Genomic DNA, 24186 nt, shown 5'->3' with positions numbered 1-24186 from the left:
TCCTTAGGAGTTAATATTTTTATTCTGCTATTGGTATAATCTGTATAGGAGCTACATCAATATCTATTTTATTTTATAAACCATCATAAGCCATAATTACCTTTGAACACATGAATATTAGGTCATAAATGAAGACTTAAAAGGTTTTAGGTGACAGTGGTATTAATAAAACAATACTACATGCTTTGGAATTGAAAACAGTTTTGAAATTTTAAAATATTATTTAATATATTAGAGGCTAACATTTCAAAGAGAACTAGCCAAATCAGTAAAACTAAATTTATATAGCCTAATGGATTGCTTATAAAATTTAAAGGACTTATTGCTGACAGTCACTTTAAAAAAACTGTAGCTTTTTATCATCTGGGTCAATGTGGACCACTTTGCAATTTTTAGTTCAACAAATTAAGCCTGTTCTTGATGGTAAATTTTGTACTATTTCTTTATCAATTATACATTACATACACATTTTAAAATACATTTAATTGTATTTAATGATTTAAGTAACTAAGGTATAACAGCAACTATATCACCTAAACAAAGTTCACTCCCTCATCTGCCAATTCATCAAATTATTGTCAGATCTTCATTACCTTTGTTACTGAGGGAAGGAATAAAAAACTGAAATCCATATATAATGCCAATAAATCACAACTCATTTTGGTAAACAATTCAAGTTTTTCCCAATCCAGCAACTTTTTATTAGTGTTAATAAATAAAGTTGATCATCTGCTTTTATCTCATCTATGCTCTTAGTAACTGAGACATAAATTGATTAAATGGCAAACAACAGGAAAAGCAAAAGCACCTGAGTAATTATAAAAAGAGAGCAAACAACCACTGAAGACTTTATTCATAGGATTTTTTGTTGTTATTGTTCAAACAGGCTTGTGGCAAATACAGTGAGTACTTAAATCTGGTGTAAGACAAACTTACAAATCCTGTAAAAAAAAAAAAAGCTTCATATCTTATTAGTTGATGTAATTTTTTCCTTATAGTTCACATTTTTTTCTGGATATGAAAATATATACTAAAATAATTTTTCAGGAAGCTGAAAAATATATAATGTGGGAAAAAACTAAGACCCAGAAAAATAATCTAACCTGCCTTGGTTTAAGAAGCTAGTTGCTATGAACTTTAGCTCTGGGAATGATACCTCTTGATATCAGTGCTTCTTCCATTGCACTGTACTGCCCTTAGCCTGGGGAAAAAAAACACTTCTTAAGAATGATGGGAAGCATCACTTATGGAGAAATTGGTCCAGAGAATGTAAAAACATAATGCCCAAAGATTCTCAACTGAGAATTAAATTCAAATGTATTATACCAGTATTTTGTTGTTGTTAGTATTATATATAAAACCTCTTGGGCTTCCCTGGTGGCACAGTGGTTGAGAGTCCGCCTGCCGATGCAGGGGACACAGATTCGTGCCCCGGTCCGGGAAGATCCCACATGCCGTGGAGCGGCTGGGTCCGTGAGCCATGGCCGCTGAGCCTGCGCGTCCAGAGCCTGTGCTCCGCAACGGGAGAGGCCACAACAGTGAGAGGCCCGCGTACCGCAAAAAAAAAAAAACAACCAAAAACAACAACAACAACAAAAAAACCTCTTCTGCTCTGGGTTTTAATTATGGGGACTAATATAAAACTTGACCTTTAAACATACATACATACATATACACACACATACACACACGTTATTTCATTTTGTCAATCAGAGCCTTCCATGATGCCTAATTGAAAGCACTACTTGAAATATGCTAAAATGTAATTCTCACCCATTTGTGTTAGCTTACCAGATTTGTGCTTCTTGTGTTTTGCTTTCTTTTTGATGATCAATAACTTATTCTGGATCTCAGGTTTGTAAGACTTGAATGCAAGGGAATGAAGACCTTCGCGCTTTCTTTGTAAGTTTTCATTCAAAACATCTTTCAATTTCTTTTTTTTCTTTTTCTTCTTTTTTGCCCTCATTTTAGTTACTTTGAGTTTCTTGTGGCTCTGCAGTGACTGTTCTAATAGAATATCCCTTACAACTTTGTGGCAGTTAATTTCTGGATGATCACTGTGACTTCCATTTACATGTATTTGGCAAGATTTCAGAGCATTTTCTTTTAATGGACTGGGTTCAGGCTTTACTCTGGAAGCTTCACCATATTTTTCCTGATTTTCTATAAACCTTATTTCACCTGGACTGAGAGGCTCTCCAAAGCCAGTAACTTCCCCTGGGCTGCCTGGTTTCTCTAAATTTTCTTTACAACAATCAGTTATTTTCATTTCACAGGGCCTGTGAATTCTAATTTCACAGTTGGATTTCACTTCCATTTCAACAGAGATGTCATGATTATCCAAGTTCATTTTAGCAGGGCAGCAAGTTGGATCAAAACTAATTTCCTGCCCTTTCCTGAAGGCAGAGGGCAGGCCTTCTCTACTACACCTATGTTCTCCATTACTTGCACTAACATAGTCACACTTCAATTTCTCCAGTTTAATCCGAGGTACTCTTTGTATTTTAATGGGTGGAACTGGAAATTCTGGGGCTTGAAAAGGTCTCTGTTTATAAATCCGTACATCTGCACCACAGAACTGTGGGAAATGTACATAAGCATTCTCCAAATAATCGTAACCAAGGATAACTTCCCTGCATTCATGAATAGGCTGTCCAAGTACAGCATCTTGAACTTCCTTTTGTGTTTCATACACAAAGTCACAAAGACCCTTAAGTAACCACACTTTTTGGTAGAAAGGTAGTTCATGAAAAGGTTTTTCTTCCAATGGATTAACTTCTCCAAGAACTTTAAAAAACTGAGGACACAACCCAAGTTTTTCAGCACAGTTATTGGGATTTTCAGTCTGCCCTACAGCCGTGTACCACTGCTGTACTTTCTGTCTCAGTGCTGCTTCCCAGGTTCTATAAGGCAAAGTAGGTCTTCGATGTAAGGTAGGTCTGCGATGGGGAGGACTTAATAGAGAAGTCATTATTTTAGATAGAAAAGCGTTACACTGAGGCATCAGAAGACAGCGTTCCAATTCGTAAAAGACTATTTCTGGCAAATTTAGAATTTGCTGGGCTAAACAAAGGAAATGCCCGATTGCTGGAATTTCCCACATGGTCTCCATACAAGTTGGAGCTGCTTGAGCTAGAAGTTTTCTTTCCCATTCTTCTACTTCCTTTTGACTAGCTTCTTCTGCTTCTTTTCTTTCTTGCTCCCGAAGCCTAAAGAAAATTTAACAAATTATATTATTATTACTTAAAGTAGAGAATACCATAAAATACTAAATTTTAAGTATGTCATATTTATCTTCAGTCAACAAGGCAACTGGCTGTTCCAGTTTTCACTATCAGTACAAAGTGTCCCATTAGATGTACTATTGTGTTTTTTTTTTCAGATGAAGAAATACACATATAACTTGATCCTGAGTTTTACTGATGGAGGGTTATCACTAACATTGCTATTCAAAGTAAAATTGTTCAACTCACAATGTGTATCAACTTCAAAATAAATGAAAAACATTTTTTAAATGTTTACTACACAAAAGCACAGTTTAGTGCTTTCTAGAAGTAATATGATGTCACGTAAGAGCTGTAAACATGTTTACATCCTTTGACCTGATAATTCCATTCCTAAAAAGTTATTCTAAGAAGATAATTCAATAGAAGCAAAAAGTTACATGTTTGTCAGTGTTAACTGGAGTTCTGTATAAGAAAAATAAAAATATAAAGAAGTATTATATAACTGGGAAATAAGCTGGATATATTATATAGCCTTAAAATTAAAATTATGAATATCATGCATAAACACAAAAATATCAGAACACAATACAGTACTTAACAAACAATAGCAATAATGAAAATATGCAAATACTGAACAAGGAGATGACAGTATTCCAAAAATACGTGAATCCTATGTTGATGAGATTATAAGTGCTTTTTTCCCCTTAAAAATTTCTTTACGGGCACTGCTTTAAATTTTCTTAATTAAAAAAAATTAAATTAGATAAAAAGAAGGCTTTGTGATCTTGCATTAGGCAAAGTGTTTTGAGATATGGCACCAAAAGCACAGCAACAACAACAAAAAATAAAGTGGTCACCATCAAAACTAAAAATGTTTGTGCTTTTAAAGGACATCATCAAGTGAAAAGACAACCATGGAATGGGAGAACATTTTTGCAAATCATGTATCTAATGAGAGATCTGTATCTAGAAAATAAAAGGACACTTATAACCCAATAATAAAAGGATAAAATAACCCAACTAAAAATGGACAAAGTGTATATTTCTCCAAAGAATATGTACAAATGAATAATAAGCACATGAAAAGATGCTCAATATCATTATCCATTAGAGAAATGTAAATCAAAACCACAATACGATACCAATACATGAATTGGTATCTCTCTTACGATAATGATCTTGAGATGATTATCGTAAGAGAGATAATAACAGTTATTGGTAAAAATATGGAGAAACTGGAAACTTCATACACTATAAAGGATATAGCTACTTTCAAAGGCAGTCTAGCAGGTCCTCAGAAGGTTAAACATGTGACCCAGCAAACCTACTCCTAGGTATATGTCCAAGAGAAATGAAAATATATGTCCACACAAAAACTTGTATATTAATGTTCAGAGTAGCATTACTCATAATAGTCAAAGAGTAAAACTACCAAATGTATTTGGTATTTGTATATCCATCAACTGCTGAATGGATAAATAGAAAGAAATCATAAAGATCAGATCAGAAATAACTGAAAAAGAAATTAAGGAAACGATAGCAAAGATCAATAAAACTAAAAGTTGGTTCTTTGAGAAGATAAACAAAATTGATAAACCATTAGCCAGACTCATCAAGAAAAACAGGGAGAAGACTCAAATCAATAAAATTAGATATGAAAAAGGAGAAGTAACAACTGACACTGCAGAAATACAAAAGATCATGAGAGATTACTACAAGCAACCATATGCCAATAAAATGGACAACCTGGAAAAAATGGACAAATTCTTAGAAATGCACAACCTTCTGAGACTGAACCAGGAAGAAGTAGAAAATATGAACAGACCAATCACAAGCACTGAAATTGAGACTGTGATTAAAAATCTTACAATAAACAAAAGCCCAGGACCAGATGGCATCACAGGCGAATTCTATCAAACATTTAGAGAAGAGCTAACACCTATCCATCTCAAACGCTTCCAAAATATAGCAGAGGGAGGAACACTCCCAAACTCATTCTACGAGGCCACCATCACCCTGATACCAAAACCAGACAAAGATGTCACAAAGGAAGAAAACTATAGGCCAATATCACTGATGAACAGATGCAAAAATCCTCAACAAAATACTAGCAAACAGAATCCAACAACACATTAAAAGGATCATACACCATGATCAAGTGGGGTTTATCCCAGGAATGCAAGGATTCTTCAATATATGCAAATCAATCAATGTGATACACCATATTAACAAACTGAAGAAGAAAAACCATATGATCAACTCAATAGATGCAGAGAAAGCTTTCAACAAAATTCAACACCGATTTGTGATAAAAACTCTCCAGGAAGTAGGCACAGAAGGAACTTTCCTCAACATAATAAAGGCCATATATGACAAACCCACAGCCAACATTGTCCTCAATGGTGAAAAACTGAAACCATTTCCACTAAGATCAGGAACAAGACAAGGCTGCCCACTCTCTCCACTATTATTCAACATAGTTTTGGAAGTTTTAGACACAGCAATCAGAGAAGAAAAAGAAATAAAAGGAATCCAAATCGGAAAGGAAGAAGTAAAGCTGTCACTGTTGGCAGATGACAGGATACTATACATAGAGAATCCTAAAGATGCTACCAGAAAACTACTAGAGCTAATCAATGAATTTGGTAAAGTAGCAGGATACAAAATTAATGCACAGAAATCTCTGGCATTCCTATACACTAATGATGAAAAATCTGAAAGTGAAATTAAGAAAACACTCCCTTTTACCAGTGCAACAAAAAGAATAAAATATCTAGGAATAAACCTACCTAAGGAGAAAAAAGACCTGTATGCAGAAAATTATAAGACACTGATGAAAGAAATGAAAGATGATACCAACAGATGGAGAGATATACCATGTTCTTGGATTGGAAGACTCAACATTGTGAAAATGACTATACTACCCAAAGCAATCTACAGATTCATTGCAATCCCTATCAAACAACCACTGGCATTTTTCACAGAACTAGAACAAAAAATTTCACAATTTGTATGGAAACACAAAAGACCCCAAATAGCCAAAGCAATCTTGAGAAAGAAAAACGGAGCTGGAGGAATCAGGCTCCCTGACTTCAGACTATACTACAAAGCTACAGTAATCAAGACAGTATGGTACAGGCACAAAAACAGAAATATAGATCAATGGAACAGGATAGAAAGCCCAGAGAGAAACCCATACATATATGGTCACCTTATCTTTGATAAAGGAGGCAAGAATATACAATGGAGAAAAGACAGCCTCTTCAATAAGGGGTGCTGGGAAAACTGGACAGCTACATGTAAAAGAATGAAATTAGAACACTCCCTAGCACCATGCACAAAAATAAACTCAAAATGTATTAAAGACTAAATGTAAGGCCAGACACTATCAAAGTCTTAGAGGAAAACATAGGCAGAACACTGTATGACATAAATCACAGCAAGATCCTTTCTGACCCACCTCCTAGAGAAATGGAAATAAAAACAACAAGAAACAAATGGAACCTAATGAAACTTCAAAGCTTTTGCACAGCAAAGGAAACCATAAACAAGATGAAAAGAGAACCCTCAGAATGGGAGAAAATATTTGCCAATGAAGCAACTGACAAAGGATTAATCTCCCAAACTTACAAGCAGCTCATGCAGCTCAATATCAAAAAAACAAACAACTCAATCTAAAAATGGCAGAAGGCCTAAAGAGACATTTCTCCAAAGAAGATATACAGATTGCCAACAAACACATGAAAGAATGCTCAACATCATTAATCATTAGAGAAATGCAAATCTAAACTACAATGAGGTATCATCTCACACCAGTCAGAATGGCCATCATCAAAAAATCTACAAACAATAAATGCTGGAGAGGGTGTGGAGAAAAGGGAACCCTCTTGCACTGTTGGTGGGAATGGAAATTGATACAGCCACTATGGAGAACAGTATGGAGGTTCCTTAAAAAACTACAAATAGAAGTACCGTACGACCCAGCAATCCCACTACTGGGCATATACCCTGAGAAAACCATAATTCAAAAAGGGTCATGTATCACAATGTTCATTGCAGCTCTATTTACAACAGCCAGGATATAGAAGCAACCTAAGCGTCCATCAACAGATGAATGGATAAAGAAAATGTGGCACATATATACAATGGAATATTACTCAGCCATAAAAAGAAACGAAATTGAGTTATTTGTAGTGAGGTGAATGGACCTAGAGTCTGTCATACAGAGTGAAGTAAGTCAGAAAGAGAAAAATAACTATCGTATGCTAACACATACATATGGAATCTAAAAAAAAAAAAAAAGGTCATGAAGAACCTAGGGGCAAGACGGGAATAAAGACACAGACCTACTACAGAATGGACCTGAGGATACGGGGAGTGGGAAGGGTAAGCTGGGACGAAGTGAGAGAGTGGCATGGACATATATACACTACCAAATGTAAAATAGATAGCTACTGGGAAGCAGTCCCATAGAACAGGGAGATCAGCTTGGTGCTCTGTGACCACCTAGAGGGGTGGGATAGAGAGGGTGGGAGGCAGGGAGACGCAAGAGGGAAGAGATATGGGAACATATATATATGTATAACTGATTCACTTTGTTATACAGCAGGAACTAACACACCATTGTAAAGCAATTATACTCCAATAAAGATGTTTAAAAAAAAAAAAAAGCATTTGACAAACTGCCAAAAAAAAAAAAAGAAAGTGGTATATCTGTACAATGGAATATTATTTGCCAATTAAAAAAAATGAAGTGCTGATACATGTTACAACATGGATGAACCTTGAAACATGGTACTAAGTGAAAGAAGTCACCCATAAGACCACATGTTATATAATGCCATTTATATAAAATGTCCAGAAATGAATAGAGATGGAAAGTAGATTAGAGGTTTCCTAGGACTGGGGCGGTGGGGGAAATGGGAAGTCACTTCATAGTCTTTTTCTTTTCTTTTAGGCTGCGCTGGATCTTAGTTGTGGCATATGAACTCTTAGTTGCAGCACGTGGGATCTTGTTCCCTGACCAGGGATCGAACCCAGGCCCTCTGCTTTGGGAGCATGGAGTCTTAGTCACTGGACCACCAGGCAAGTCCCATTAGTCTTTATTTTTGATGTGATGAAACGTTCTAAAATTGACTGCAGTGATGGTTGCACAACTCTGTGAATATACTAAAAACAACTGGATTTTATATTTAAATAGGTAAACTCTATGGTATGTGAATTATATTTCAACAAAGCTGTATTTAAAGAAATAAAAGCATATAAGGTTTTGGGAGAGAAATTAAAATGCACCAACAAGGGGAAAAAATATAAAAACTTCTTTTTCTTGAATTTTCAAGAGTGAGAGCTCTTTCTCTAGAAAAGATGTATAAAAACATAAATATGTGACTAATTCATGGACTCTAAATGAAAATCGAGGCAGAGTGTCTGACACTGGCTACTTTTCTGTACTATCATATTGTAATCTGTTAAAACAAATACAAAGTAAGAATACTATTTTAGCAATATCGGGACTTTCATTTTATAGAAGAAACTTACTTTTATATTTCTGGCTAAGAGGTCACACAATAACTACCTTGTTATTATGGATACAACAAATTATCTGATCAAGTAGTTCTGGTTCATTAAAAAAGTTAATAAAGAAACTATCATTTGTGATTTAGCATTTATGTATATTAATTACATTTAAATATCTAAGCAATGCTAGAGATTTTTGGTAAAATTCATTTTTTTTTCAAAAGTGCTTATAGTTTTGAGGAGCTTTAGCTTTTTACTGAATGGGGGTGGTTGTGGGATGATAGAATCTGGCTTCCCCAGTACAAAGCTGGGACTCCAAAAGCCCACAAAATTAGCAGAAGGGTGTACTAGCAACAACAGTCCCTTCTGCTGGCCCCAACTAAGGGACTGAAAGGAAAACTGTCTTCACAATAGGAGTGTTGGATGGAGAAAAAATAAAATCTCTTCTAAGAATTTGTAACTGTAAGCTGACTCATGTGGATTTACTGACCACATTCACATTTCCTGGGTGCTCAAAAAGTTTAATGTGGTCTCATGTCAAAATTGTTGTCAGGTACTTGAACAGAAAAAAATAAATTATCTGAGGCAATGAACCTTATAACTAGATCTTAAGGAACTCCCACACTGATTCAGTAACAAGAAATGAGTTCACAGTCAAAAAAACACAAAATATAAAAGGAAATAAGTTACTGTTGAGGGATAGGAAAAAATGTATGACCCCCCCCAAATCTATAGACGTAGGTAATTTAGGAGGTGCAAAATACGTCTAGTGAAAAGAAACTGAAAACAAGGGCAAAGAGAAAGATTATTTTAAAATGCAAAGCAGTTTTGAAAAAGAACTAAAGAAAACTTCTAAATATGAAAAATACAGAAATTAAAAGAAAAAAAGACTTACAGTTAACTCCTCAACAGAAATAATGGAAGCCAGCAGACAATGGAATATCTTTAATGTACTTAAAAAAAAAACTATCGGGACTTCCCTGGTGGTGCAGTGGTTAGGAATCTGCCTGCCAATGCAGGGGACGTGGGTGCGAGTCCTGGTCCGGGAAGATCACACATGTTGCAGATCAACTAAGCCTGTGCACCACAACTACTGAGCCCGTGTGCCACAACTACTAAAGCCTGCATGCCTAGAGCCCGTTCTCCACAACAAAGACAAGCTACTGCAGTGAGAAGCCTGCACACCACAACGAAGAGTAGCCTCCTCTTGCCACAACTAGAGAAAGCCTGCCTGCAGCAATGAATACTCAACGCAGCCAAAAATAAATAAATAAATTAATTAATTAATATTAAAAAATACTATCAATGTAAATATCCATTCACAGCAAAAATATCTTTCAAAAATGAAGACAAACATAAAGATATTTTCAAACAAAAACTCCATATTTGTGATGAACAGAACCTCATCCAAAGGAAATGCTAAAGGATTTACTTCAAATGGAATAAAGGTCAGTGTTCCTTAACTGATGATCGGAGATGGGAAAAGAGCAAAAAAGTGGTAATATATAGTTGTATCTATATAGACAGGGCATAAAATGATAAAAATGAAAAAAAATGATAAAAATGTTTTGTGGAGTTTAAAAAGAAGATAGAATTAAAATACATTACAACAATAACAAATAAGCTGGGTGAGAAATGATTACAGTTAAAAGTGTTCCAAGGTCCTTGTATTAATCAGGAAAATGGTAAAAATACTGATTAGGCTTTAATAAGTTAACTATGCATATGAAAGTTTCTAGGGTAGGTACTAAAATAACAGACTTTAAACATGCAAATGAGTAGAGATGGAAATATGGAAGGAAAAATATATAATAATTAAAAGTGGTGGGATGCATGTAACTAAAGCAGTACTTTGAGGGACATTTATAGTTAAGAATGTATATTTAGAAAAGAAGGAAAGTTGGAAATCAAACATACGTGTTCATTAAAAGAAAAAAAACTAGAAAAGAACAGCAAATCAAAGCCCCAAAGCTGAAAGAAGGAAATAAAGAGCAGAAATCAATGAAATATAAAACAAATATACAATAGAAAAATCATTAAATTCGAAAGTTGGTTCTTTGGAAACATTATTAAAATTAATAAACCCTTGGCAATACTGATGAAGAAAATAAACATACACACACACAAAACCAATACCAGAAATGAAAATGGGCACATCCTGTAAATTCTACAGATATAGATGATATAAGGATATTATAAGAAACTTTATGCCAAGAGAAAATTTAAATGAAACAGGCAAGTTTTTTGAAAAACACAAATTAACAAAAGTGACACAAGAAGAATAAAAATCTGAATAATCCTGTTATATATTAAAGAAACTACACACTTGAAAATCTTTCCCACATATGGGACTTCCCTGGTGGTCCAGTGGTTAAAACTCTGAGCTTCCACTGCAGGGGGCACGGGTTTGATCCCTGGTCAGAGAACTAAGATTCCGCATGCTATGCAGTGTGGCAACCCCCCCCCAAAAAAACCCAAAATAACCAAAAGAAAAAAACTTCCCTACATAGAAAAATCGGGGTCCTAAAGCCTTCACAAGAATTCATCTCGAAAATTTCAGTTAATGAAACAAAGTATAAAACAGGCATGTTAAAGAAGTAAAAGAGGGAGGACAGGGCTTCCCTGGTGGCGCAGTGGTTGAGAGTCCGCCTGCCGATGCAGGGGACACGGGTTCGTGTCCCGGTCCAGGAAGATCCCACATGCCACGGAGCGGCTGGGCCCCTGAGCCATGGCCACTGAGCCTGCGCGTCCGGAGCCTGTGCTCCGTAACGGGAGAGGCCACAGCAGTGAGAGGCCCGCATACCGCAAAAAAAAAAAAAAAAAGAGGGAGGACAGATTAAAGTCTAACAAACACCCAGTTGGAGCTTCAGAAATAAGAATACAGAAGAGGGGTAGGGGAGTGGTGATGATGGCAATATTTGAAGAGATAATGGCTGAGAATTTCCTAGAAATGATAAAGGACACAAATCCCCAATTCAAAAAGCCCAAGAAAGTAAATTAAGAGAACCACACTTGGGCATATCATAATAAAATAATAAAACATCAAAGACAAAAAAAAATCTTACAAGCAGTCAGGGGGGAAAAAGACAGATTACATATACAACAATCACAGAAAGATTGAGAGATTTCTCAATAGCAACAAAATAAACCAGAAACAACTATCATTCACAGATGAGGATAAATTAAGGTCATTTTCATTTAGACAAAAAGCAGAACTCATTCTAAGTAAAGTAAAAACTTCTAAAGTGTCTTCTGCTTCCACCTGATGAAGTAACAAGGAAACATATTTACTCTCCTACCTGAACCAACCATAAAAATCCTGACAAAATAGATAAAACAATGGTCTGTAAGAATCTAAACATCAAGCAAAGGACAGTGATCTCAGAGAGACGGGAAACAGAGAAGATGAGCCCAACAACTGTTGCAGTTACTGCTTTGAGAGAATTTTCAGGCCATGATGCAGGAGGGGGAACCCAGGTAGAGCCTAGCAGACTCCCTGAGTTGAGAAGAAGTCAAGAATCCAGAGACACCAAGGCAGCTAAAGTCTATAGGACATAATACTAAAGAAGAGAGAGCTGCATAAAATGAGAACAGCAAAGATGTACAGAGTCCCCCTCAAATATTCAGAGCACTGACTAGTGTTTGCATGTAAGGAAACAACCCAAAACTAGGTGGGGGAAAACATCCAAAAGATTAGAAAATATAGTGTCTATTCCCACAAGCCACACTGGAAAAACTCATAACTCATGGGATGTTGGATAGAATACTCAGCAAGGTCTTGCATTGGTAGTAGAGAATAATTAGCTCTAGACTGAGCACTGTTCTGGACCCAAGTAACAAATCATAAAAGACCCAAAATGACCAAACTGTTTCCAAGTAATTAACTGCATTCCAGAAAAAAAGCTCTAGGAGATTCATAGAAATATAAAAATATCCAGCACCCACCAAGGTAAAACTCACAATGTTTGGCATCCAAACCAAAATACTAGGCATACAACAAAATAGAAACACATGATCCATAATGAGAAGATAAAAATCAATCACTCAAAACTGACCCAGAAATGAAACAAATGTTAGGATTAGCAAATAAGGCCATTAAAGTAGTTATTGAAACTGTAATATATATGGTCAAAAAGTTAAGTAGAGACATGCAAGATATAAAATAGACCCAAATTGAACTTTTAGAGATGAAAACTACAATGTCTGAGATGAAAATATACTGAATGGGACTAATGGCAAATTAGACGTAGCAGAAGAAAAGATTAGTGAACTTGGAGACAGTAATAGAAACTATCCAAATTTCAAGATACAGAGAAAATACTTCTGTAGTATATACTTCAGGAAAACAATGATCACAGAAAGGAGTTCTAAGATGAAAGAAGAATTGAAGAACAAATCAAATGTGAATCATGTGGGTAAATAAACATTATACTACAAAAAACAGTAACAATAATGTTTAGTTTGGCGAGTAAAAAGTGAGATAGAGCTAAATTATTCATCGATCATATATAAGACAGATGAGGCAGAAAAGATCAAAATTAACAACAGAAATAGAGCATATAACTTCCAAGTGAGTGGAAACAGTTGTAAGTGAAATAAATCTCATCTTCCAAAGATGGATGTCAACAGATAATGCCAAACTGAAAAATCAAGAACTAGCAATAAGCATGTATTTAGAAATGTGGAAATAATTACTAGAAAAAATGGCTAAAAAGTTAAAGGTAGATGTTTCTGAGTCATGAAATAGAAGATGGGTTGAAGTAAGGCTGTTGTCTTTAATTAGAAGCCTTAATAGTACTATGTAACTTTTAAACTATACAGCCAATGAAATAAAAAAAAATTCTTAAATCAACTTTTCAAAAAGAATATTAGCCAGGAGATATTAAAGAGCCAATACCAAAAAGATTTATGGATATTATATTTCTTACCTGTTAGATTTATGGATATTGTGTATTTTACCATGAAATTGAGTTTCTCTACACTTTATATATACTGAGAAGGGTAATCATTTCTTCAATATTCTGTTGTTAGCTAAAGAAAAGGTTTTCAAGTTATTTCTCATGAAATGTAACTCAGAGCTTGTTTAGAAGTTTGGTATAGAAAACTATCTATTAGAATACCAACCAACAAAAAGTGCATTCATTTAGTATGCTTGGCAGAGAAACTGATTTTGGTCAACCCTGTCACAATCAATCATGCTCTGTTTCTGTGGAGGTGAAAGAGTAACAACTAGTGCTCAGGGAAGAAAATGAAAGAAGCTGGAGCAGACCAAGACACTTCTATGGACTTGGTTTTGACTAAAACAGTGCTAGCAACCTTTGGCCAATAAAGGCTAGAGATATGGCAATTTCAGACACTATTTGTTCAATTTATAGATGGGGACACTAAGGACATAAAAGGGCGATAAGATAACTTTCTTAGGCTTACACAGTGATTAGCCTAAGAGCCAGCAATACAAACAGTTTGCCGTTGGTGGGCCAAAGTTAGCACCAACTGGCTTACTCTTGGAAGAAGATTAGGCAATAATTCACAAATTCTGTTGGCTCAGGTGCCTGGAAAGGCCATGACTTAGTTGGGGTATGATGCTGCGAAATGTGGAGATTGCCTGAGTTACTCAAGGGCTGCTACTTACTCTCCTGTTCCCTATAAACTAAACCCTTTAGGGGAGAATGATGGATTCTAGCCTCAGACCATGAGTACTGAAGAGGCAGGAGAAAGAGAAACAAAGATTGGTCTGGTGTAGGCCAGTGTAACACAGAATAATCCTTTAGACCTAGAGCTGTGAGTCTCTGTCCCAATCCTCAGCAGTATGGTATATACAGAATGGGAGCTTGCCAAAGAGCTCTAGAGTTAATATCTATAATCTGCCAATTTAAAAAAACTTAGTCAAACACTTAAAATATAATTAAATATAAATATAATTAAAACATTTAAAAAACACTGTGTGGATTCTTAACCACTGAGCCACCAGGGAAGTCCCTCTTTTCTTTTTATTACATCTATATGAGATGGTCAGTATAATTAAATCTACTGTGGTAATCATTTCACAATATATGTAAGTCAAACCATCATGCTGTACATCTTAAACTTATACAGTGATGAATATCAATCATTTCTCAATAAAACTGGAAGTAAAAGTAAACATCACCAAATGAACAAAAAAAAAGTGTCCCCCAATTTTTTTTTCCTGGACAAGTTCTCATTTTTGAAGTTGCTCCTTACTGGCTTCAAGAATGTTTACCTGTTACTATGTAAAATACGAACAGAAGCTGTGCCTAAGGTTATTTTGGTCAGGTATAACTTGGTAGGAACATCACTAACAAGTGAACAGCTTTACAAAAGAAAATTACGTTTTAACGTATCCTAACTTTACTAGTTTTATAAAGTTTATCGAATGCTTACCATGTGTGAGAATACAAAGAGGTGAAAGCATGGACCACACTCTTAAATAAGAGTTTACAGTCTAGTAAGAAACATATACAGGAGCTGTAATCCAAAATAATCCATTAACTGAAAAAACAATACAACACAGCATGTAAACTGGTAGCATGAAAAAGGAAAGCATGACATTTATTTACATTTTCTAAAATGAGCAATATAAAATATTATATTTTAGGAAAACCAACCATTCATATTAAGTGTTCAGTCAAGCTTCTTACTTAGCTACCAACAACAGAATCTCTTCTAGCTAAAGTAGAGAAGGAATTAAGCTCTGTTAAGGGTAACAGAGCCAAACTTAATAGATATGAAGATATGAATCCCAAGCACACTTTGAGAGCTTCTCCAGTAAAAACTAGACTTCCACTACTACTTAGCATTTCTGATACCAGGAAGCTAGAACAACTAGAAGCTCCCACCACCACCTTTGCCAAAAGATTAACTTCCCAGCCCAAGACTGCCACCTCATGTTGGTCCCAAGCAATTTCAAGTGAGAAGAGTATGACAGGTCACAGGCCTCTACCTTAGCTATGAGTGGGTTTGAGAATATAAATTTTCTGGCATCTGCTTTGGGAAGTCAGGACTTACAACATGGGAAATTACCAAAATGTTGGGCAGCTGTTCAAAAATGCTGGGTGGTCACAAATGACAAATGTCTACTTCATTAAGTCACTGTTATTTTGTGTTATAGAGAATTTGAAAATAAATCACTTAATCATAAGTCATAGAATTTAATTCACAAAAATGTAGGAAACATTTTTACTTTAACTCCAATGATTTCCAAATCAATAAAATACCAGTAAGTTTAGACAAACATGTGAAATGAGTATAAAAGCATGCACACTATTTCTAGTAATCCAAATAGTTTTGCAAAAAAAGAATGGTGAAGAGGTCCAATATTTTTAATATGGCTAGAGTAGACTTTAATGTTTGAAACTGCTACCTAATCATGTCATATCCCAGATTAACTGAAATTTACTTAAGGAGAGCTAACTTCCAATTTTAACAATTTTATTTATTTTTATTTTTTATTTTTTTGCGGTACGCGGGCCTCTCACTGTTGTGGCCTCTCCCGTTGTGGAGCACAGGCTCCAGACGCGCAGGCTCAGTGGCCATGGCTCACGGGCCCAGCCACTCCGTGGCATGTGGGATCTTCCCGGACCGGGGCACGAACCCGTGTCCCCTGCATCGGCAGGCGGACTCCTAACCACTGCGCCACCAGGGAAGCCCTATTTTTAAAATATTATCTAAAATGTATTATATATATTCCTGCTTAATAAACAAAGTATATAAAATATAATTTAATCTTTCCTTAATGGCTCAATGTCACCATTATAAACAAAATGCAGTGGTCATGAGTAGCTTAAAGACTATTCCAGCAACTACACTTTTTTTTTTTTTGGCTGTACAATGCAGATTGCAGGATTTTAGTTCCCTGATCAGGGATCGAACCCGGACCCCCTGCAGTGGAAGTGTGGAGTCCTAACCACTGGACTGCCAGGGAGTTCCCTCCAGCAACTACAAATTAACCAGCCCTTTCACTCAATTTTCCCAGAACTTTGACTTGTAGTGTTGCTGTCTTCTAAATCAACAGTGCTTCTGTACACTAATCAGCCCCAAGATAGGCTGCTGCCCTAACAGCATTTACCTGAAGACGGCCAGACTACCAAGCCTTACTCAATGTTTATTCCTTTCTGTTCAACACATATCATCTGCCATCTCCTTTGCATTGGTTTCCAATGCATCCAGGTAAATAAAGATAGTAGTATAGGAATGCCAGGATTTTGGATTTTTGCAATCTGATTTAAGAAACCATGGTTTTTATGGCATATACTGTACAAAAAAGGGAGACTACCTACTGTATAAAAATTAAAATACAGAGTAGGGATTCCCTTCCTTTAACTGGAATAGATCACAAATCAGAGACCTAACTATTGGACTTAAAAGATTTTTTAAAATAATTTACTCTTAGGTTTATGTCTGCCCAGATGGTCACCTAAAAATTATCAGACGCCCATCAGTTAACTGAAGTATTACCATATTATAATATGGACTAGAATTATTCAGCTTGCTGCCAACTTGAATTTCTGATACAAAAAGTTGTTCAAAGCTAATTAGCAGGAGTAAAACTTTATTTTCTCACTTCTTATGCCAAAAGTTTTAATCAAAAAACAAAACAAAAAAAGAGAGAAGCTTACGTCCAGGTCTTAAGCACAACTACTGTAATCATATGATCCTTGCAACCTTCCCTGTCTTCCAATCTGACCTTTCTTTATGATGTTTTCAAAGCCCCTTCCAGACCAAATTTTACAGTAGCTATATTCTCAGCTAGTCTCTGACTAGCTCTCGAGAGGATATGAGATCGAAAGAATTGATAGATTGATAAAATTATCATGATAGATTATGACAGATAATTGTACATAGAGAGGGAGGCTTTGTTTAGCACTCCCATGTACCATTCCACATGTTGATGACTAAATGTCACATTTTCCTTCTAAGGACTCAAAACAAATCTTGCGAGAGGCTCAAAAGACATTTAAAAAACTCAGCCTATCTCACTAGTTATGTGGCACTTTATAAATTTTAATACTTGCTGTATTTTCAATTATAAAAGAAAAACATGCTTATTTTAGAAAATTTAGAAAACAAAGGTTAAGATAAAAGAAGAAGTCTCACTATTCCTGATACATTTTACATCTGTTTTTATGTAAACTCTAAATTCGGATGTACATAAAGTTAACGCTCTCTTGGCACTGCAGAGAGAAAAAGAAGGCAGGTGTGGCAAGGATAGCAAGAATGTGGGAAAAAAGGCATATGATGAGGTTAGAGAGATAGGGTGAGGCCAAAGGTAAAGGCAGGGTCTTATAAACTATATTAAGCCATTAAAGTTCGTGTGTGTACTTGACTTGCTTTGTTTTGGGGAGGTGTAAGTAATGGGAATAGGTAAGTGGCATGATCAAATTTGCATTTGGAAAAGTTCATTCTAGCTTTAATGTGAAAAACAGAATGGAAGGAGGACAACTGTTTCACCAATTAAGAGAAGATTATAGTAGCCTAAGTGAGAGATTAAGGAACTGGATGGAGGCAGAGAAGATAGAGGGTAGCAGATTCAAGAGAGATTAGGAAATAAAAGTGTCAACATTTGGGGATGAATTTGATTTGTGTATAAGGGAAAGGAAGATGTCCTGGATGAATCCTAGGTTTCTAATTTAAATAATCTAATAGATACTGGTGCCATTCATAAAGATAGGAAGCACTACAGTGAGATCAAGTTTTAGGTGTAAGCATTATGCTTTCATAATTAATTTTTGATGTAATCAATTTGAAGAAGATATCTATAGCAAATATCTTTTGTTTGCCTGCAGATCTATTCTCTACCCTTCACTGTGTAGTTTAACTGTATCAGTAGGCAATGTCATAAACTAGCTTGCCTTAGGTTTAGTTGAGGGAGCCCTGGCAAGGATCAGATAAAGACAGGAAAGTAGGGAAAAGTAAGGTAAAGTACTTATTCCCTTGGCTTCCTCTCTGTGAGGTTTTTGGTATTTGCCTAACATGCATGTGCTGTAAAAATAGTTAATAGGGAAATAACCTGAGCTGATGGCTGTCTTGTTTAATGTCTTGTTAAATTTTCATGAACAATACTAGCATAATTGTTAAGAACACATGTATTAAGTTCATATAAGTGGAATAAAAGTTTTATAAATGGACTTAAATAAAAGGGGGGGAGTTGTGTCCTTCAACACAAGGTATCATCTCAATAGACTCTTCTTTGGAATCCTCTCATGGGTACCAGTAACTACACCCTCTTGCTCACCCTGGCTAACAGCCTCATGTCTTAATGTTCAGCTATAATCCAATCTCTTTTGAAATAAACCCTCCTTGAATTTTCTCATTTTGAATGTGCCACCTGTTTCCTGATAGATGAGAGACAATGATACTGTCAGTGATAGATACTACATCCAGAGAACATGTTAAATATGCAATTAGGTCTCAAACTTAGAGAAGTTTGGGCAAGAGACATATATCTGAGTCTTCTGTATATAGGTGGTATGGGAATGGATGAGATGACTTATGAAGAAAGTATAACATGAGAAAAGGACAGACTCTTGGATAAAAACTTGAACTGTGGCAACAGCTGGACAGTTAAGAACCAGAAAGAACTAAAATATTGGACAATGATGGCACTTAAGACTGAGGGAGGGCTTCCCTGATGGCGCAGTGGTTAAGAATTTGCCTGCCAACGCAGGGGACATGGGCTCAAGCCCTGGTCCGGGAAGATCCCACGTGCCACGGAGCAACTAAGCCTGTGCTCTAGAGCCCACAAGCCCCAACTACTGAGCCCGCATGCTACAACTACTGAAGCCCGCACACCTAGAGCCTGTGCTCTGCAACAAGAGAAGCCACCGCAATGAGAAGCCCACAGGGCAATGAAGAGTAGCCCCCGCTCGCTGCAACTAGAGAAAGCCTGTGCACAGCAACGAAGACCCAACACAGCCAATAAATAAATAAATAAATAAACGAATTAATTTTTAAAAACAAAACCAATAATTATGGTGACTACTTTATCAATAATGATGGTAACTACTTTATCAATATAACCTCCTCACAACAACTTTAAAAAGAATATATTAGTGCAGCAACACTCCAAAAAACACTGAAGAACTTGCCATGACCATAAGATTAAAAGCAGAATGAATATACAACTGAATCAAAAAGAATGAAGTACCCAGGAGGTGAAAGACCAAACAAAGCTGGAAGGACCATGCTCCCTGACTTCAAGTGATGCTACAAAGCCATAGTAATCAAAACAGTAGCATACTGGCATAAAAACAGACACACAGATAAATGGAAAGGAACAGAGAGCCCAGAAATAAACCCATGCATATAGAGTCAATTAATTTATGACAAAGGAGCCAAGAATATACAATGGGGAAAGGACAATCTCTTCAATAAATTGTGTTGGGAAAAGTGGACACCTACATGCAAAAGAATGAAATTTGATGGCTCTCCTACAACATATACAACAATTAATTAACTCAAATGGATCAAAGACTTGAACATAAGACCTTACACCATAAATCTCCTAGAAGAAACAGATAAGCAGTAAGCTCCTTGACACAGGTCTTGGTAAAGTTTTGGAATCTGACAACAAAAGCAAACACAACAAAAGCTAAAATAACTAGGTGTGACTGCATCATACTTAGAAGCTCTGTACAGCAAAGGAAGCCATCAACAAAATGAAAAGGCAACCTACTGAATGGGACAAAATATTTGCAAATCATGTATCTGGTAAGAGGCTAAAACCCAAAATATATAAAAAAAACTCATACAATCCAATAGCAAAAAACCAACAATTTGATTAAAAAATGAACAGATCTGAATACACATTTTTCCAAAGACACACAGATGGCCTACAGGTATATGAAAAGATGCTCAACATCACTAATCATCAGGGAAATGCAAATCAAAACCACAATGAGATACCACCTCACAACTTCAGAATGACCATTATCAGAAAGACAAAAAATAACAAGTACTGGTGAGGATGTGGAGAAAAGGGAACCCTTGAGCACTGTTGGGAATGTAAACTGGTGCAGCCACTATGGAAAACAGTATGACAGCTCCTCAAAAAATTAAAAATAGAACTACAATATAATCCAGCAATTCCACTTCCAGGCATTTATCTGAAGAAAATAAAAATACTAACTTGAAAAGATATATGTACCCCCATGTTTACTGCACCCTTATATACAACAGCCAAGATATAAAAACAATCTAAGTATCCATCAATGGATGAATGGATAAAGAAAATGTGGTATATATACACAATGGAAAATTATTCAGCCACAAAATAGAAGGAAATATTGCCATTTGTGACAACGTGGATGGACCTCGAGGCCATTACACTAAGTGAAAAAAGTCAGACACAGAATGATAAAACTGTATGATCTCTCTTATATGTGGAATTTAAAAAAAAAAAGAACAGATTGGTAGTTTCCAGAGAAGGAGAGTGGGAAGTGGGAAAAATGGGTTGAGTGGGTCAAAACATAAAGAAGAAAAATAAAATTAAAAACAAAGTAGAATGAACACATACACACATATCTATCGGTACCTCCATCCTCAAAGAAGACACATACATCAATATTTACTGTAGCATTCTATAATAACAAAACACTAGAAATAATCCAAAATGTGCATCATATCAGGTAAATGGATAAACTGTATTACAGTCAGATAATATAATATTATATACTACCACTTGAAATAAACTAGAATGAAATAATTCAACAGTTAAATCTCAGATACATAACGTTGAGTGAAAACAGAAAGTTGACATTTATATAAAGGATTCTTCAATATACACAAATCAATGTGATACACCATATTAACAAACTGAGGAAGAAAAACATATGATCATCTCAATAGATGCAGAAAAAGCTTTTGACAAAATTCAACACCCATTTATGATAAAAACTCTCCAGAAAGTAGGCAGAGAGGGAACTTACCTCGACATAATAAAGGTCATATATGACAAACCCACAGCAAACATCATCCTCAATGGTGAAAAACTGAAACCATTTCCACTAAGATCAGGAACAAGACAAGGCTGCCCACTCTCACCACTATTATTCAACATTGTTTTGGAAGCTTTAGCCACAGCAATCAGAGAAGAAAAAGAAATAAAAGAAATCCAAATCGGAAAAGAAGGAGTAAAGCTGTCACTGTTTGCAGATGACATGATACTATACATAGAGAATCCTAAAGATGCTACCAGAAAACTACTAGAGCTAATAAATGACTTTGGTAAAGTAGCAGGATACAAAATTAATGCACAGAAATCTCTTGCATTCCTATACACTAATGATGAAAAATCTGAAAGTGAAATTAAGGGAACACTCCCATTTACCACTACAACAAAAAGAATAAAATACCTAGGAATAAACCTACTTAAGGAGGAAAAAGACCTGTATGCAGAAAACTATAAGACACTGATGAAAGAAATTAAAGATGATACAAATAAATGGAGAGATATACCATGTTCTTGGATTGGAAGAATCAACATTGTGAAAATGACTGTACTACCCAAAGCAATCTACAGATTCAATGCAATCCCTATCAAACAACCACTGGCATTTTTCACAGAACTAGAACAAAAAATTTCACAATTTGTATGGAAACACAAAAGACCCCAAATAGCCAAAGCAATCTTGAGAAAGAAAAACTGAGCTGGAGGAATCAGGCTCCCTGACTTCAGACTATTCTACAAAGCTACAGTAATCAAGACAGTATGGTACTGGCACAAAAACAGAAATACAAATCAATGGAACAGGATAGAAAGCCCAGAGAGAAACCCATGCACATACAGTCACCTTATTTTTGATAAAGGAGGCAAGAATATACAATGGAGAAAAGACAGCCTCTTCAATAAGTGGTGCTGGGAAAACTGGACAGCTACATGTAAAAGAATGAAATTAGAACACTTGCTAACACCCTACACAAAAATAAACGCAAAATGGATTAAAGACCTAAATGTAAGGCCAGACAGTATAAAACTCTTAGAGGAAAACATAGGAAGAACACTCTATGACATCAATCACAGCAAGATCCTTTCTGGCCCACCTCCTAGAGAAATGGAAATAAAAACAAAAATAAATAAATGGGACCTAATGAAACTTCAAAGCTTTTGCACAGCAAAGGAAACCATAAACAAGACCAAAAGACAACCCTCAGAATGGGAGAAAATATTTGCCAATGAAGCAACTGACAAAGGATTAATCTCCAAAACTCACAAGCAGCTCATGCAGCTCAATATCAAAAAAACAAACAACTCAATCTAAAAATGGGCAGAAGACCTAAAGAGACATTTCTCCAAAGAAGATATACAGATTGCCAACAAACACAAGAAAGAATGCTCAACGTCATTAATCATTAGAGAAATGCAAATCAAAACTACAATGAGGTATCATCTCACACCAGTCAGAATGGCCATCATCAAAAATTCTACAAACAATAAATGCTGGAGAGGGTGTGGAGAAAAGGGAACCCTCTTGCACTGTTGGTGGGAATGGAAATTGATACAGCCACTATGGAGAACAGTACGGAGGTTCCTTAAAAAGCTAAAAATAGAACTACCATATGACCCAGCAATCCCACTACTGGGCATATACCCTGAGAAAACCATAATTCAAAGAGAGTCATGTACCACAATGTTCATTGCAGCACTATTTACAATAGCCAGGACATGGAAGCAACCTAAATGTCCATCGACAGATGAACGGATAAAGAAAATGTGGCACATATATACAATGAATACTACTCAGCCATAAAAAAGAAACGAAATTGAGTTATTTGTAGTGAGGTGGATGGACCTAGAGTCTGTCATACAAAGTGAAGTAAGTCAGAAAGAGAAAAACAAATACCATATGCTAACACATATATATGGAATCTAAAAAAAAAAATGGTCATGAAGAACCTAGGGGCAGGATGGGAATAAAGACACAGACCTACTAGAGAATGGACTTGAGGACATGGGGAGGGGGAAGGGTAAGCTGAGACAAAGTGAAAGAGTGACATGGACATATATACACTACCAAATGTAAAACCAATAGCTACTGGGAAGCAGCCACATAGCACAGGGAGATCAGCTTGGTGCTTTGTGACCACCTAGAGAGGTGGGATAGGGAGGGTGGGAGGGAGGGAGATGCAAGAGGGAAGAGATATGGGGATATATGTACATGTATAGCTGATTTACTTTGTTATAAAGCAGAAACTAACACACCACTGTTACCAATTATACTCCAATAAAGATGTTAAAAAAAAGAATGTTAAGAAACAGACCTGTATATACCTGAAACCATCACAACATTGTCAATTAATTTAAAAAAATCAAATGTATTTCTGTATGTTAGCAACAAAATTAACTGAATTTTAAAATGATTTACAATTGCATCAAAAGCATGAAATTTTCTCTTCCTCAAAAAACACTGAAAATGAAAAGGCAGGC

At 35.8% G+C, this 24186-nt stretch overlaps 1 protein-coding gene across 3 annotated transcripts in view; it reads right to left on the bottom strand.

Moving 5' to 3' along the window:
- Positions 1-24186, bottom strand: part of BRD10 (bromodomain containing 10) — a 112781-nt gene that overhangs the window by 50147 nt on the left and 38448 nt on the right. For all 3 annotated transcript variants that reach the window (XM_082618064.1, XM_082618065.1, XM_082618066.1), the window contains one exon: positions 1792-3209. In XM_082618064.1, the coding sequence (XP_082474190.1) occupies positions 1792-3209 (1418 nt within the window). The remainder of the gene's footprint in view (positions 1-1791; positions 3210-24186) is intronic.

Source organism: Mesoplodon mirus (assembly GCF_964341445.2).
Source record: "Mesoplodon mirus genome assembly, chromosome: 1".
NCBI classification, from domain to species: Eukaryota; Metazoa; Chordata; class Mammalia; order Artiodactyla; family Ziphiidae; genus Mesoplodon; species Mesoplodon mirus.
Note: the sequence above shows the minus strand (reverse complement) of the source record. Positions and strands in the feature narration are given on the sequence as shown.